The sequence below is a fragment of the Cupressus sempervirens genome, chromosome 11, assembly GCF_028749045.1.
Source record: "Cupressus sempervirens isolate cs-2001-9-10 chromosome 11, ASM2874904v1, whole genome shotgun sequence".
Taxonomy (NCBI): domain Eukaryota; kingdom Viridiplantae; phylum Streptophyta; class Pinopsida; order Cupressales; family Cupressaceae; genus Cupressus; species Cupressus sempervirens.
The window spans coordinates 264,585,485-264,601,851 of record NC_143128.1 but is presented as its reverse complement, the minus strand read 5'-3'; the positions used below and the strand labels follow the sequence as shown (position 1 = coordinate 264,601,851).

Genomic DNA, 16,367 nt, shown 5'->3' with positions numbered 1-16,367 from the left:
TCTCTAAGAACGACCATGATTTGTATTCTCCAGGATACGAAATTTGATGCTCTATCAAGTTTGTCTTCTAACTTGACTCCGTTCACCATGTTTGCACTTTTGAATAGTTTAAATAATTCAGAGATCTTGAGAGATGATTTCACTATTTGCTTTAAACTCTATCTACCAACTGGGCTCTGATACCATGTTAAGGAACTTAGGATCTGAGATAGAGTTTTATATTTATTTATAATTCAGTTATCAAATATTCACTATAATGGAGTACTAATGAATTCTACAGATATATAATCATATGACTGCAAGAATGTATATGTAATTTTTATATTTCTCTGAAATTCCACTTTGTAATAACACTAACAATCTTCAATTGATATGGCTGCAGATATAGAGGAGATAATCATTGATGATTGCAGATGCAACAGATAGTAATATTTCCTTGTGAATAGTTCTCCATTGCATTTGAATCACTATATATATAAGGTTTAATAGTCATGTCAATGTAGAGACATGTCTCTATGGGACATGACATGGTTCATAACAAGTCACAATTAACACAAAGTTTGTTAATGCCCAAACCTAAACTGGGTGATATTAAATGCAGGCCTGATTACATTTACTTGGGCGTTCATATTTGACACAAGCCCAATACTATTCTGGGCAATCATGGTGACAAATTTTCTGTTGATCTGGGTAATACAATGGATGCCATTCGATGACATTATTGTCATGTGTCAATGCTCGATGTATGGAAAATAATCACAGCATATATATGCAGCCTGATCTGGGCCTGATCACAAAGTATTAAATAGCTTCTGATGTCAGTACGTGAAGGAGATCAAACACATGCATATATGTATGTATGTAAGTGTAAACATGTTTCATATACTGGTATCAACTTTATCAGATCCAACTGAAGCTATACTTTAACATTGAAGAGCAGCCCTCCCTGTGTATACACAGGCAATAGATATAACCCTCCCTGTGCATGCATGCACAGGCAGCCCTTAAAATAGTAGGGGCCATAGCAGCCCTCCCTAATTTCTGTTTGGAAAATAGCTTCAAAACCATATCCAGGTTCTTCAAGTTGCTGGTCATGCCTTTCAAGCTCAATAAGGCCTTTGTCATCTTTATGTAGACAGTCAATCTTCCAAGCTTATCTTGGGAAGTTTGTTAAGCATTACAAATTATTAAGCTTAAACTGAATATTTGATTGCATTTCAATTCAATACACCTCCAAGTTTATCTTGGGAAGTTTGTTGAGCATTTACAAATTATTAAGCTTATACTGAATACTTGATTGCATTCCAATTCAATACACCTCCGAGCTTATCTTGGGAAGTTTGTTGAGCATTTGCAAATTATTAAGCTTATACTGAAAATTTGATTACATTTCAATTCTCAATTCAATATAGAGATTGAAGTAGTTATTTAGACTATAATCCAGCCATATCTTGGATTTGTAATTTAATTCTGGGGATTATCTAAATAAGTTTATTGGGAGGAAAAACTTTCTAAATTTCACCCTGCACTGTTCTTCTATTGCTCGCCTTATAAATCAGCTTATAAGGGGAAAAAAGGCTTTCTGGCATCACAAAGTCAGTTACAGTTCCCTATTGCTTCTTCACCCTCAAACTAAATCTTAACTATTTTTTGTTAGAAGGGAACTTGTACATGCAAATGCATATACCACTAATTCAAGAAGCATTGGTATCTGTATATCTCTACTGCAACAAGCACAGTTAGAATAAAGCATCACATCTCTTTATTGTTACTTCGATTTCAAGGTTTGTTTGTTATGGTTGCTGGAATTTTATGCTGTATGAACTTCAAGTTGCCGTGTTTATAACTTCCATGTCCTATAACAAAATAGATATAGAGTAACTTAATTTGCCTAGAAATTGGTAGACGAATATGCTGGGAGCAAGTATATTCATTGCAAAATGCCAGTTAGAAAGCCTGGGAATAAGATAAGCCATATCAAGATGTCATCATTCACAAAAGACTTAAGTTGTCAATAAATTATATCTAAAGTAAACCAAAATAGTTTAGCATTTGTAAGCAAATGCCCAAACTGATCTAACCTAGTCTTGTGAAGTTTGAACATACAACCTCTTCTTTCTAGCCAATTTGTGTGGATCCTCTAAAAGATTAATATTGACATAGCCAATATGTGACACCAGTCATGTATGCCTATAACACTGTATCATGGCAAAAAAATGCTGTGGGCATTGTAAATAAATACATAGACCACATTTCTCTAGGAACTACATGTCACAATTTATGACAAACATCAAATATCAGTAACGAACAAAATATTGTAGTAGAAATTGTCTCACTTACAATGCAGGCTCCCCACATTGGCCAATTGCGCGTACAACTATGTATGACAATGCACCAGTAGAAGCACCAATCACGGCCATAATTGTTCCAATTAGGATGTTTCTTTTTGTCTGCTCTATTGCCTTGCTACCTGAAGAATATTGAAAATTCAAATAAGCATAAGTAGAAACATCCAACATGCTCAAATTTACACATTTCTTGAGTTGTAACCCCCAGAACGTCCAGTATTTAGATATGAATAGTAATATAAACAATAATCATAGAGTCCAAAATCAAGAAGATAAAATATTGATGAGAAAAGCCACGAAAAGGATGTACATTTTAATAATATTGTACCCTATGCATCTCTTTAAAATAGCATAATCTAAAACAAACAAGCATTACACAGATTAGGATGGTTCTCTGACTAATAGTGTACCTATTTCTTCAATTAGTAATGAGATTTCATTTAAGGATGGAAAATGCTACTTCTTACATTAAAAATCAGCATAATCATATTAACTTGTATATTGATGAAAGGAAAACATCGAACTGATTCTTTTCAGTAAGTTTGTCTCTGTCGAACCCATTAAGTAATCCACAAGCCAGTTTATTTTCTTTAAAATAAAAAATGACTATAAGTGAATGTTCGTCTATCTCTTCAAAGTTGAATGATAAACCTATATCCTAGGAGGTTGCAAAAATGTCAAAAACTTAGAGACACATGATGGTATGATTAAAGAACAATTTCTGAACTCTAGAGATTAATTGACTTGTGTTAACATTGAACCAAAAACTATAGATCCATAACACTAAACATAATAAGTACCTCCATTACAAATCTTTCAATATTTTAAAGAAAAAAACCTATTAGTTCTAGAGCATAAAGTACTACCTGAAAATAAGGCCTCGGGTTTTATTACAAGCAGAACACCTAATAAACTCAACACAGTACCTGTGACCACAACAAAGCAGCTTATGTCAATTTTTGTGACCTTTGATAAGAACAATATTTGCAGTCACTTATTATATCAAAAAACTCGTGCATAAACATCCTAATTGATATATTTTCTACTTCTACGGTGTAGATATTTTAAAAATTGTCAAACTCCATCCTTTACCATCCAAACCTTGTCCAACATTGCTTGTTTCACAAAAGAAAGAAAGCCTCTAGTAATGTCCGTGTGTTACCAGAGTAGGTCTATGTTAGTCCTTAAATGTGTACAGTTATAATAGCACTAGGGAGCCCAACACAAATATCCAACTGTAATAAGACACAAAAAAACAAGAGCACAAAATTCTCTCTCCAAAGGGTGAACTGTAAAAGATGCCCCTCTACATGCCCAAAGGCATATACCATACAATAACATAGTAAAAATATTGGAAACCTTACATATATTACAAATATTACACCTATCATTAAAAAAAGATACCTACTTGCCATTGACCTCAATTAAGAAGAGCCAATAGTGGGTACCTTGTTAGCGGTTGTTCATTCTCTACACTAAAATCGAAGTACAAAGTAAGATCACCATCATAATCAATCATCACAAAGGAACCAGTATAGGAACAAATATCATTGATATAGATAAAGATAAAGATACAGATAATTTATATTAATGTCCAACAGGTGACCACAAATGGGTCAGAGGGACTGAAGGGACAACAAAAGAAGAACCAACAGCAGGACCACCAAACGGTGACCAGAATAGATGAATACTCTAAATAACTGTAGGAGGGACCACAATCCCACCCTCAAAAATTCATAGCATCTAGGGTCAACAACTCAAACGAAGCAAAAGAAACTAGTACATGTATCTACTTAGGTTGATTTGAAACATGGGTGAGGTTGGGTGGCTGCTCTTCTAAGGTTAAAGAATAATGGATCCATCCAATCATTGCTCTAGAAGGGAGAAATGGTCATTCAAACGTATCACCATGCAAGAGAACAAACTAGTGTCCAAAAAAACTTTAGTGCCCCCGATATCTAGAGAAATATGAAAGAAGTGATGATCTAGTAGTCTTGTGGGCTTTTAGTTTCTAACACTTATAGGTGGTGTTCTCCAAGAAAAAAATTAAGGTAAAAAGTGGTCCTCTCAAGCCTCTGTGTAGAAAATAATATTGTCCTCGAGTCTCATAATTGAGAGGACATGCTAAAATGGTGTTCCTCAAGCTCCATTTCCTAGAGAAAACAACCTAGTATCTACAAGGAAGGTTTGAAATAGAAAAATATTGTAGCATAGCATACTATGAAGACCCACTTGACTTTAATATAGCCAATGGACATTCTCCCTAAAATTTCTTAATCACCAACTTTTCAAGGAAAGGAAAAAGGTGCATCCAAAGAATCTTAAAAGATAGGTAACCTAAAAAGGTAGATGTCAAAGAATAGCAGATGTAAACATGTTTCTTGTGTAAACAATGGTGTCATCCAAGTGAACCTAATAAAGCAACCAACTCAAAAGAGAAAAGTACCAAAAACACACATCTCCCATAGCCTAAAGCAAAGATACCCTTGGGTTTGATATTGTGATTGAATAATATCTTGACCATGATCTCAAGGTGAAGAGCTCGGACCACAAGATCATCTTGTGCAATGCTCTAAGGAATGGCATGTTTAGAATAAAGCACATGTTTCAAAAAACTAGAGTGAACTCTCTAAATTCACTACCACCCAATCTTAAATCCACAAAGAACAAGAAGCACCTCAAAGTAGCACTCCAAGAAAATAAAGGATGAATATCTCTTACAAAATTGTAATTTAGAAGAAAATTTATGATTCAAAAATGGGCCATGTCCAATGAACAAAAAAGAATAAGCTATTATGATCTCAACAGACGTGCACTTTAAAAAGAAACGTGATTTGAAGATAGCATACTTTGTTGTATCAAAGATACCGTAGTCTTGCCAAGGTTGACCACCAATTTACAATGATCACAATATTGGGAAAAAGAATATAGCTGTTCTATCAATCCTCAAAAGAACAATTTCCACATCAGCATTCTAAAAAATTAATTCATTGCATTAATCATCAATATATTGATCAACACTTCAACCAATACTTGAGGAGGTACATTCATAGGAAGGAGATTATTAGGAAGATGCAAATAATCACCTCTATAGTGATTTCCTAACTCGTGCTCATTATTATTCTCCTGTTGAATATGTTCTTGTTATTATTCATTTTTGGCAAGAAGTCGCTATCCAAAAACCTCTTCTCAGGTTTAAGTGTTATTTGATATGATTAAGTTCTGCACCAACTTGCAAGGATGACAAACGTGAAATTGATGTGAGGGTTTTTTAAAATAAAAAACTCAGCCTGGTTAAAGAAGTGCAATGTTCTCTCCATATAAGAACTCAAAATTGGTGGTACACTCATATGGATTGATTAATTGAAAATAATACGGTTCTACTAGTTGATCAAAGAACTAAAAAAATTGTGAAGGTGGTGTGGTATTGGCAATTACTTGTCTTCAAAATATTGTGAAAGAAAAAGTGTGCAACTCAAAGTGGGTGTGATGATTCAACCAAAGAAAAACATAAAGGGTAGATAATTTTTATAAAAGATGTGAGGTTCCCAAAAAAATTCTATCTATAAGGAGGAAATCCTCAACCTAATAGTTGAGAATCTCACATAACTAATGGAACAAAAAGATTCAGCCCCGTGACGCATTCCCATTGTAGTTGAAAAATTCGGACTCTACAATAACTTAGCTAGCCCCAAAAAATTGAAAGCTCGAGGCTCAATGAAAAAAATGGCAATACATTGGCACTTTTATCAAACATTTGAAAACATATAATTTCTTAGAATATTATAAAAAACACACATATACACCAAATTTGTTAGGATTAACCACGGACAAAAATAACAATTACATGCAAATATAACCAATATCAGAGAATAATAAATTGCACAGAAGAGAACACAAGACACAAAGATTTTAATGTGGCTCACCCAATCCCTACTCTACGTCCACCAACAGCAAGTCCAATATTATTATTATCCAGTGATTACAATCCGCAATCCCTTACAGCTCAATATTGCCGCAAGAAGCTACAATCTCATCATACATCATGAAATCCCTAACCCTAAGCCATTTTATACAAGTTTTTTGCCACTTACAAAATTAGGGCTAGAATACGTCATCCAATGGAAAAATAATAGCGATGCCTTTTACAATAGTATATTCATTTTTTGCTCATCCCCTAAAAATCCCTGCAGGGGCGTTGTCCCTCGACCCCACCCTGTACTGCAACAAGAAGCACACCTGAGGCTCTGCCCCAAGACCCCACAAGGGGCACTGCCCCTTGACACTGTCTTGGGGGCGCTGCCCCCAAACCCCCGTACTAATAATCTGAGGCAAAAACAAGCCGAAAAAAGTGAGAGAAATTAACCTCTGAGTCTGATAAGGTTCCACATCACAACAAAATTTGTAATTGAGATTTCCATCATAAATTAAAGTTTTTAGTTAAATACATAGCAATTAGAATTTAGCATTGAGTCATACACCAAAAAGCAAGTGCAACATCTCAAAGAGTTTCAGTTCAATACATATTGAAGTCTAACTACAACCTTTGAATACATATTAAGTTCAATTTTTTAAATAAATGAAAATAGAAATCATAAATTGTGTTCACGTCTAAAGCTCAAAAGAGATTATTGTTGTTGCATGAGTGGTGCTTAAGTACTTGCACCATCCTGCAAAGGTACATCCATAGTGATAAGTTCCTTAAAGGAAGGCCATTGTTGGATAACAAAGCTCACATTTCTCCTCACATGCATCTCATTCATCTTCCTCTCTCTCCAACATAGCTAGGTGATCATAAGTGAAGAAAGAAACTATATCGACATCATTGCCATCAAGAGCAACAATCCAGTTTGGACTAATGTCATCCAAGTCAAGTTCTTAACGTTGTTGGGTGGATATTTTGCAACCGATAGTTTGGGTAGAATCCAGTCACAAAATAGGTAGACCAGCCACATCGTGTGAGACAGAGTCTCTCCTACCTTAAAGGAAAGGCTCCCCCTTCTCACTGTTCTTTGAATCAACTCAAGGTAAGCAAGAAGTTGAGAGATTTTGAAAGGGTATTACCAATATTATTTTTTGCTAACTTTCAAAAAAGAACCCACTTACTCGAGGAGCGAGTAATGGGCAAGATAAAACTTATAAGTACACTTCTATCTAAAGCTATAAACGGTGATACCGATAAACCAACACTAACTCAAACGCTAGCTAAAAGCATACCAGTTTGGCTCTAGGTCCGGTCTTAATCTATGCTATAAGAATAAACTTTACTATCAAAGATTTTCAAAAATTAAGAATTTTTTATTTGAAATTATCAGCTATTGTTTTTTAATTGATTTTGAAACCCAACTAGGGTTTTGGCATCCAATTTGATAGTCGAACCCATGCCTGATTCCCAATGTTTTTCCTCAGATCGTGGCCCTTTGCCTCTACTCAACAGGTTTTATTTGCCTCTTGCACAGCCCTTTATGGTATTTATTCTATTTTATACTCCTCTTCTACAGCACGTTCGTGGACTTTTTTCAAGCCACAAAGGGTGTCCCGCATCCATAGAATCGTTGTTGAGTAAAACAACCATTTTTTATCATTTTTCTCAAAACATGGCTATTTTTGTAGCCCTTCCATGCATTAAAAATGTGTTTTTAGTATCCCATGTTTACCTCTCTATAGTTAGTTTGTGTTTTATCTTCTCATTAAGCAACTCTTCTTTCTTCTACAACTCAATCTATTTTCAAAACCAACCATTTTATGGTCTCTTTTTTTTCTCTCATACAATCTCAATCAAAGATTTTTGATTCTCTACCATTTTTTGAAGGTTTTAACTTTTCAGCCACCTAGGGTTTTCCTCAAAACTTTTTATTTTTTTCGCCAAATTCTGAATTTCATTTCAAATTTATAGTGTGTTATACAAGATCTCAACTGGGTTGCTTTCAAATTTTTCTAGGTTCCTCACTTTCCTTGCCTAGAATTTTGTACCAGCCCAAATTTTATTTTGTTCATAGATTCTTGGTGCATTTTTCAAGACTTCAACTCAGTTGTCTTCAAAATTATCCAGGTGTCTTGATTTTCGTGCCTCAAATTTTGAGCTAGCATATTCACATTGAAATCTATGTCAAGACCTTCCTCTATAAAACAACACATTCATTCTTGTTTTTCCAGCCATCTAGTCTTCTCATTTTTTGTGCCTCAAAAAGTGTGCAATGGCATCTTTGACCAAAATTTTGTTCAAAGGCAATTAAAAATTCAATGGAAAGAACTACAACACCTAGAAGCATCGTGTAATGACAATTTTTGAGTACATGTGTCCTTACAAAATTGTGTTGGACATGACTATACGTCCTGAGAAAGTAGGCAAAGAGCAACATAAATTTGATGAGAAGAATCAAGAAGTTGTCATGCTCATCAAACTTTCCATCACTAATAATCAGCTCCAGCAGGTTTGTTCCCATTAAACAACTGCAGAAATTTGGAGTTATCTGAATGATTTTGAAACATTAGACAAAATTCATGCATTCTTTTTGAAGAACATGCTCTTCTCGATCATGACAAATGTTCAAGTATCCCTATAGGAGCATCTCAATAAAATCAAAGATTTTGTGATTAGTTGGAAGTCACTTGATGTAAAATGGAAGAAGACGTGGCAATAATTACCCTAAAGAGTCTCCCATCTTCCTATGAGCACTTCGTTGAAACTTTCAACATTGTTTCCACTCATTTTGATTTTTCATTTTCTGATCTTTGCATAATGCTTCTACAGCAAGATCACTGGAAACAACAATTCAGCAGTGGTAGCATTTCATCTTCTTCCACTCAAGCATCTTAGCTAAATCCACAGGCAACTATCAATTGTCTTAGTCTTCTCAACAGAATCCTCACTCAATCATCAGAAGGCTTGGAGAAGGAAAAACTTCAATGCAACTACTATTGGTCATACAAAGTCAGAGTGTCGGAAATGCTTAGTTGCTCATGATGCAGTACAAGGTAGGAGAATCCCCAAAGGAGATGTCCTAGCCCCCATCAATATAACCACGCAAAGGAAACACAACAACAAGAAGCAATAATGCAAGATCTGATACCAAATTACATTTCTTGATTCATAGATATATAACTGATTACATGGAATATGCCCGGCTGTAAGGCCTTCCGAGTTAGGGCCAAATACAAACAACAATTACAGAATCAGTTCTGCAAGATCCAATATGATCCAACTTACAAAAACCACTCTCAGCTAGTCCAGATACACAACTGGATAAGAACACCAAGAAGAATCCACACTTGTAACCTCAGGTCCACCAAGAGATCCTCTAGTTCCTAAGCCACAGCTTTAGCTTCTCAAATTCGCATCTATCCTTCATTCCATCCCAACTCAATAATGACCAAAAGACTCTTCAAGACCCCTACTTGTACCAATCTAAGCCACAAGCCAGCCCAAAACACAAATTAAATACAAATACATAAATTAAATGCCACAAGTTGACCTACAATAGCAATTAAAAGTCCAAAAATCGATATCCAAGTAAAATCGTGATATCTCCTAGCTCTAATTGAATTAGAACTCGTGCTTCGAACCATAGGTAGAAATCTAGGTCCTCTACAAAGCCTTAAATGTGCAAAGGCTGATTCCCCAACGAAAAGTGCACATCCATCCTAAAAGTAACCCACGGCAGATTGTCGCGCGAAATTGCCAGAAATTGATACTCCAGGAGAATTGCCATATCTCCCAACCTATAATGAATTAGAACTTGTGCTCTTGACACAAAGAAGTACTCTAGGCTCTCTTCAAAGCCTGAAGTGCGCAGCTTCTCATTCATTAAGGATAATTAGTTATATGCTCTGCAACAGGCACCCAGAAACCAGAAAAATACAGTTCTAGCAGCAAGGTTCAAACAGTTCAAACTTCAACTCAATCCATCCAATCTCTATGAAATCATGAGGAAAGGTTCCCCAATGTGTCTCCAACACATTCCTAACCATGAAAACATAACTCTACCAAAATCCAAGCTCAATGCTCCTCAACACTTAACCAAAATCGCTCCAAACACTTAACCAAAGTACTCTAGGCCCTCTACAAAGCCTTAAATGTCCAAAGGCTGATTCCCCAAGGAAAAGTGCACATCCATCCTAAAAGTAACCCACGGCAAATTGTCGCGCAAAATTGCTAGAAATTGATACTCCAGGAGAATTGCCATATCTCCCAACCTATAATGAATTAGAACTTGTGCTCTTGACACAAAGAAGTACTCTAGGCCCTCTTCAAAGCCTGAAGTGCGCAGCTTCTCATTCATTAAGGATAATTAGTTATATGCTCTGCAACAGGCACCCAGAAACCAGAAAAATACAGTTCTAGCAGCAAGGTTCAAACAGTTCAAACTTCAACTCAATCCATCCAATCTCTATGAAATCATGAGGAAAGGTTCCCCAATGTGTCTCCAACACATTCCTAACCATGAAAACTTAACTCTACCAAAATCCAAGCTCAATGCTCCTCAACACTTATCCAAAATCCCTCCAAACACGCAGGATTGTAGGAAAGCCTAGGATGCTCCTGCATTAGACACCAAGGTTCGAAAAGATGTTCTAGTAACTGGAAGAACATCTTCTGGGATTCAACACATAAATTCCAAATTGGTTCTTCACATACACATCCTCCAAGTCTTCAACTTGCATACTCTTTCCCTTGTTTTTCTTCTTCTTCTTCACATTCATCATAGGTGTTCCGTAGGTCTGCTTTCCATGCTGATCTTCAACCTTCTTAGAATCTGCCAACTCAACTCGACTACCAATACTCGGGTTCCTTCTACCAAGCTCTTCATTCTTCAAAGGAATCAGGGAAAACTTCCTATCACCTTTCTCAACGGTAAACACATTCCTAACACAATCATGTACAGCCCCGCAATCATACTGCCAAGGTCTACCAAGTAACACATGACAACTGTTCGTATCCACAATATCACACATCACTTGCTCCTTATACTGCCCAATCTAGAAATCAACAAGGCATTGCTCCCTCACTTCCAAAGCATGTTCACCTTGCAACCAGCCAATCCTATAAGGATAAGGATGTCTCATTCTCTTCAAACCAAGTTTTTGAACCATCTCTTTAGCAACAAGGTTGTCAGTACTACCACCATCCACAATCACTTTGCAAACTTTACCACCAAACTTACAATGTCCTCTGACAAGAATCCAATGTCCTCTCACCAATCAGTACTCGTCAAGCTAGCAAATTCTCTCCTTGCTCCGGTTGACTGCCCTGGACTTCAACCTCATTCACAATAGCAATTGTCCTACCAATCGAACATTCAAAAGATCTATGCCCTTCCTGACCACACTTGAAGCAATTACCTCTGAACCTTCCTCCACCTGTCCTCTTTTTCTAATCAACAGGTTTTGGTTCACCTTCTTCTTTTGGTTTAGCTTGTGCTGAACTATCTTGCTTCCCCTTCCCACGAGAATTACCTTGATTCTTCTTCTTTAGCTTCTCCTCTACTCTCAAAGCATACTGATAAGCATCCTCAACTAAAGAAATATTCAGCATACCAACCTCATCCTGAATATTGAATCTCAAACCATTAATATATCAAGCTACCTTCTCTTTTGACAATTCTCTATGCCCAGACTGAATAGTCAACTTGTAGAACTCCTCTATATAATCTTTCACAGTCATATCCTTCTATATTTTGCAACCTCTTAAACAACTCAAGTTCATAATCAGCAGGAATGAACTTAGCCTTCAATTTAGTCACCGTCAATTTCCATCTAGTTATCTTCATTTCACCTTCCTCTTCTCTGTCTCTTTGCAGTTCCTTCCAGCAAAGAGTAGCATGTCCCTTCAACTTAGTTTGTGCCAACCTCACTCTAAGTGGATCCTCAATATCCTCAAGCTCAAAGTAGTCTTCTGATTCACCAATCCAATCAATCAGGTCTTCAGGATTCAAAGTACCTAAAAAATTAAAAACCTCCATCTTATGCTTCAGCTTCAACTGAGATCCAAGTCGAACAAACTAACCAGCCCTATTTCCCATAGGTCTCTCCATACGATCAATTCTAACCTCACCACTTGATTTAGTAAATTCAAAGTCTTCATTAACTTCCTCATAACCATCTTCAGTACCCACATGTCTAGGTACACCACCTAAAGCACTTACAATTTCAACAATCATGTCACTCTTCATCAATGCAATCTCAAATCTGAATTCTGCTCTCATCTTCTCTGAGATCCTTTCTTCTACAGTATCACTAAGATCAGCAATTGCATTAGGGTCCAATCTTCTTGGAGGCATCTTCCAAAATTTTAGCAAACCCTAAGCAACAACTCCACCAATCAAGAAGATCAATCAGCCGCAAGATCAACCTTCTTCAACACAAGTCCTAGTGCAAACTACCTCAGCTTCGGCGATTTGTCTACACACTCAAGAACAAACTTCGCTCTAATACCACCTGACGCAGTACATGGCAGGAGAATCCCCAAAGGAGATGTCCTAGCCCCCAACAATATAACCACGCAGCAGAAACACAACAACAAGAAGCAATAATGCAAGATCTGATACCAAATTGCATTTCTTGATTCACAGATGTATAACCGATTACATGCAATATGCCCGGCTTTAAGGCCTTCCGGGTTAGGGCCAAATACAAACAACAATTACAGAATCAATTCTGCAAGATCCAACTTACAAAAACCACTCTCAGCTAGTCCAGATACACAACTGGATAAGAACACCAAGAAGAATCCACACTTGTACCCTCGGGTCCACCAAGATATCCTCTAGTTCCTAAGCCGCAGCTCTAGCTTCTCAAATTCGCATCTATCCTTCATTCATCCCAACTCAATAATGACTAAAAGACTCCACAAGACCCCTACTTATACCAATCTAAGCCACAAGTCGGCCCAAAACACAAATTAAATACAAATACATAAATTAAATGCCACAAGTCGACCTGCAACAGCAATTAAATGTCCAAAAATCAATATCCAAGTAAAATCGTGATATCTTCTAGCTTTGATTGAATTAGAATTCATGCTTTGAACCATAGGTAAAAATCTAGGTCCTCTACAACCCCTTAAATGCGCAAAGGTTGATTCCCCAAGGAAAAGTGCGCACCCATCCTGAAAGTCACCCGTAGCAGACTGTTGCGCAAAACGGCCAGAAATCGATACTCCAGGAGAATTGCCATATCTCCCAACCTATAATGAATTAGAACTTGCACTCTTGACACAAGGAAGTACTCTCAGCCCTCTTCAAACCCTGAAGTGAACAGCTTCTCATTCATTAAGGATAATTAGTTATATGCTCTGCAACAAGCACCCAAAAACCAAAAAAACACAGTTCTATCATCAAGGTTCAAACAGTTCAAACTTCAACTCAATCCATCCGATCTCTATGAAATCATGAGGAAAGGTTCCCCAATGTGTCTCCAACACATTCCTAACCATGAAAATATAACTCCACCAAAATCCAAGCTCAATGCTTCTCAACACTTAACCAAAATCCCTCCAAACATACAGGATTGCAGGAAAGCCTAGGATGCTCCTACATCAGCTCAAGCCAAGCAATCCAGTTCACAACCTCAAGCACATGTTGCGAAGCACACTTAGCCAGGTGAATCTACCTTCTACACCTTCATGGCTAAAAGAATTGCAAATCATGTAAAATCCTATGCCTAGAATATTACTCAAGTGCCTCCCGCCACTTCCCTCATTTTCAAGATTGCCTGATAGATTTCTAGTCATTCTCAAATTCAGTTTTTTTTGGAGGAGAACAGTACACCATTGTTGGCAAAGGCAATATCCAAATTTAGTCTAGAGGAAGGAACCTAATTTTCCTTATGTATACTATGTTACAAGCATAGAGCTCAATCTTCTCTCCATCAGTCAAATTTTAATAGATTCTCCTTGGCTTGATGTGACTTTTTGTTCACATCAATGAAATATCGTTGACCAAGAACTCAATACATAGTTGTCATTGGTGTTGAAGATCATGGTCTTTTTAGACTTGTTGACTTTTAAGATTCCTAGGAGGTTGCTATGGCAGCCTATCCCTCCTCTATTAGTACACTCTGCCATCAACAATATGTACACCTAAATGTGCACTACCTTTCTTAGCTTGTTCAAGAAGATCTTGTCATTTGACTACTGGCAATTCAAACCCAAAATCTTGGAGTTTGCAGAGCTTATCAAGCTGGGAAACAACATTGCACTCCTTTTTTAGATGGCGACTCTTGGAGAGGTTCTAAGTTATTACAACTGGTCCATGTTGATGTTTGTGGACATATGGTTTCTCCCTCTGTTACTAGGTCTAGGTATTTTTCACTCTTTGTTGATGATTTTAATGGTAAAATGTGGGTGTATATCATTCGTCAAAATCAAGAGGTTTTTGTTGTATTTCAAGTTCAAATCATATGTAGAAAAGAGTCTAATCAACATATTATTCTCTCTATGGGGGCTAGAAGTGCTTGGTTGAGATTGGTAGTACTCTTAGAACATACAATGGGGGTGAGTTTTGTTCCTTTGCCTTCTCCCATTTTATGTGATCAACATGGCATAAAGCGCTAATTAACAACACCGTTTACCCCTTAGGAAAATGGTGTTGTTGATTATTGAAACCGGATGATAACTGAAATGACCCAGTATATGCTTGAATACAAGCATGTTTCCAAGAAATTATGGGCTGAAGCTATCCACATTGTCGTCTATCTTCTCAATTGATCTCACACAATTGTTTTCAAGAAGCGAACTCCAAAAGAGACCCAGTCAAACCGTAAGCCCAAAATGAGTCATCCCAAAGGCTTTGGCTCTGCTAATTTTGTCTAGATACCTGATGCTAAACACACCAAGTTAGATGCCAAGAGCCAGAAACCCATGCTAACTAGCTACAGTGATAATTAAATAGCCTACCTCCTAGTCAAAATCAAGACTAATTGCCTCATCTTCAGCCATGGTGTCATCTTTCATGTGGAACGAAAGCCCTTTCATCTCTCTCCTCCAATTATGAATTAAGAGGATCAGTTTCTTCAAGCTCAAGATTTGGATACCTGTCTTTCATTAGGTCCACCACATGGGAGGGCTTTAGCTAAGAAGGCTCTAATTGTTCCTATTGTTGCCTCTCCTCCAGTTCCTTCTCCAACAAGTTCACCTAGACATGTAGCCACACCACCTAATTTTTCTTAGGATTTATTCGACCTTCTATTTGCTAATGATGATGTCCCTAGAGCTCTTGCTTCAGATGTTAGCACTTCTGCTCTCCAACCTAAGTGTTGGGCTAAGATGATTGGCAATCTTCATGATAATGAGCTCGTCTAGAGTAGACTGCTCAGAAAAAGAGCAAACCTTCTGACTCAATAGATTTTGATCTCATGGATAACATTCAAAGTATGCATGGACCTCAAACATACACAGAGGCAAAAGGAATACCTAAGTGGGAAGAAGCTATATAGACTAAGTATCATAGCCTATTGAAAAATAATACTTGGGTTATGTCATATCTTCCTTCAGAAAAGAAACTCGATGGTTATGAATGGATCTAAAAAGTCAAATACAAAGTTGATGGTAGTTTAGATAAGTACAAGACTCGTCTTATTGCTAAAGGTTTCTCTCAGCAAGAAGGAATTGACTATGATATATGAAGAGACCTTTTGTCCCGCTGCAAAGATGAGCATTGTTAGATTAGTCCTTGTCATGGCAGCTAAGTGTGACTAAAGATCCATCAAATGGACATCAAGATTGTTTTGCTAAATGGTGAGGTACAGGAAGAAATGCACATGACCCAACCTCCTAGATTCAAGGTTCTTGGTAAAGAACACAAAGTACTCAAACTGTTGAAAGCATTCTATGGCCTCTAATAGGCTACTCAAGCATGGTACACCTCACAGATCAGGGTTTCCAAAGGAGTTCTTCTGACTCAAATTTGTATGTCAAGACTACCGGTAGTGATATCATCATTCTAGTTATATATGTTGATGATTTGATTATCACAAACAGTTCCAAATCGTTGATTTAGGGAATCAAACAGATTCTTTGTC

At 37.0% G+C, this 16,367-nt stretch overlaps 1 protein-coding gene across 6 annotated transcripts in view; it reads right to left on the bottom strand.

Annotated features, from left to right (window-relative positions):
• LOC149529149 (uncharacterized) overlaps window positions 1-16,367 on the bottom strand; it is a 98,994-nt gene that overhangs the window by 40,642 nt on the left and 41,985 nt on the right. For all 6 annotated transcript variants that reach the window (XR_016358735.1, XM_089809946.1, XM_089809943.1 and 3 more), the window contains 2 exons: window positions 3,215-3,274; window positions 2,341-2,470 (listed from right to left, as the gene is read on the bottom strand). Coding sequence is in view for 5 of the 6 variants with exons in the window: in XM_089809946.1 (XP_089666072.1) it covers window positions 2,341-2,470; window positions 3,215-3,274 (190 nt within the window). In the remaining variant the exon portion in view is untranslated. The remainder of the gene's footprint in view (window positions 1-2,340; window positions 2,471-3,214; window positions 3,275-16,367) is intronic.